General features: G+C 61.2%; 1 protein-coding gene across 1 annotated transcript in view; it reads left to right on the top strand.

Moving 5' to 3' along the window:
* The window catches only part of LOC130588031 (elongator complex protein 3-like), a 5,893-nt gene extending 5,661 nt beyond the window's left edge, over window positions 1–232 (top strand). The window contains exon 3 of the mRNA XM_057388988.1: window positions 54–232. Within this exon, the coding sequence (XP_057244971.1) occupies window positions 54–105 (52 nt within the window). The 3' untranslated portion in view covers window positions 106–232. The remainder of the gene's footprint in view (window positions 1–53) is intronic.
* Window positions 233–819: the final 587 nt, after the last annotated feature.

The raw sequence follows: 819 nt of genomic DNA on the forward strand, positions 1-819 counted from the left end.
CACCCTGGACACGCGTGTACCGCGTACAGAGGTGAGTGAATGCTGGTGGAGCTGATCCTGGCACTGGTGCCACCCTGGACACGCGTGTACCGCGTACAGAGGTGAGGGAGTGAGTGCTGGTGGCACCCTGGACACGCATGTACCGCGTACAGAGGTGAGGGAGTGAGTGCTGGTGGCACCCTGGACACGCGTGTACCGGGTACAGAGGTGAGGGCTGCGGGGAGCCAAAATTGTCCAGTTGGCATTGCCCGCTCCATCCCTTTCTGCTCCACCACTGCCCGTTCCATCCTCTGCCAGGTGGCATTGCCCACTCTGTCCCCTCCTGCTCCGGCATTGCCTGCCCCATCCCTTATTGCTCCAACATTGCCTGCTCCATCCCTTTCTGCTCCACCATTGCCCGCTCCATCCCTTTCTGCTCCACCATTGCCCGCTCCATCCTCTGCCAGCCGGCATTGCCCGCTCTGTCCCCTCCCATTTGGCATTGCCTGCTCCATCCCTTATTGCTCCGGCATTGCCTGCTCCGTCCTCACCCACTCGGCATTGCCCTCTCCATCCCCTCCCAGCCAGCATTGCCCGCTCCATTCTCTGCCTGTCGGTTCTCTCCCGCTCCGTCTCTTCCTGCTCCATCCCTTCCTGCTCCATCCTCTGCCAGTCGGTTCTTTCCTGTTCTATCCATTCCCGCTCTGGCATTTCCTGCTTCATCCCCTCCCAGTCAGCATTGCCCGCTCCATTCTCTGCCCGTGAGCATTGCCTGCTCCGTCCCCTCCCAGTCAGTTCTCTCCTGCTCCATGCATTCCTGCTCCGTCCCTTCCCACTCCA

Source organism: Malurus melanocephalus, unplaced genomic scaffold (genome assembly GCF_030028575.1).
Source record: "Malurus melanocephalus ecotype Western Australia unplaced genomic scaffold, MMel_1.1 scaffold_3135, whole genome shotgun sequence".
Lineage (NCBI taxonomy): Eukaryota > Metazoa > Chordata > Aves > Passeriformes > Maluridae > Malurus > Malurus melanocephalus.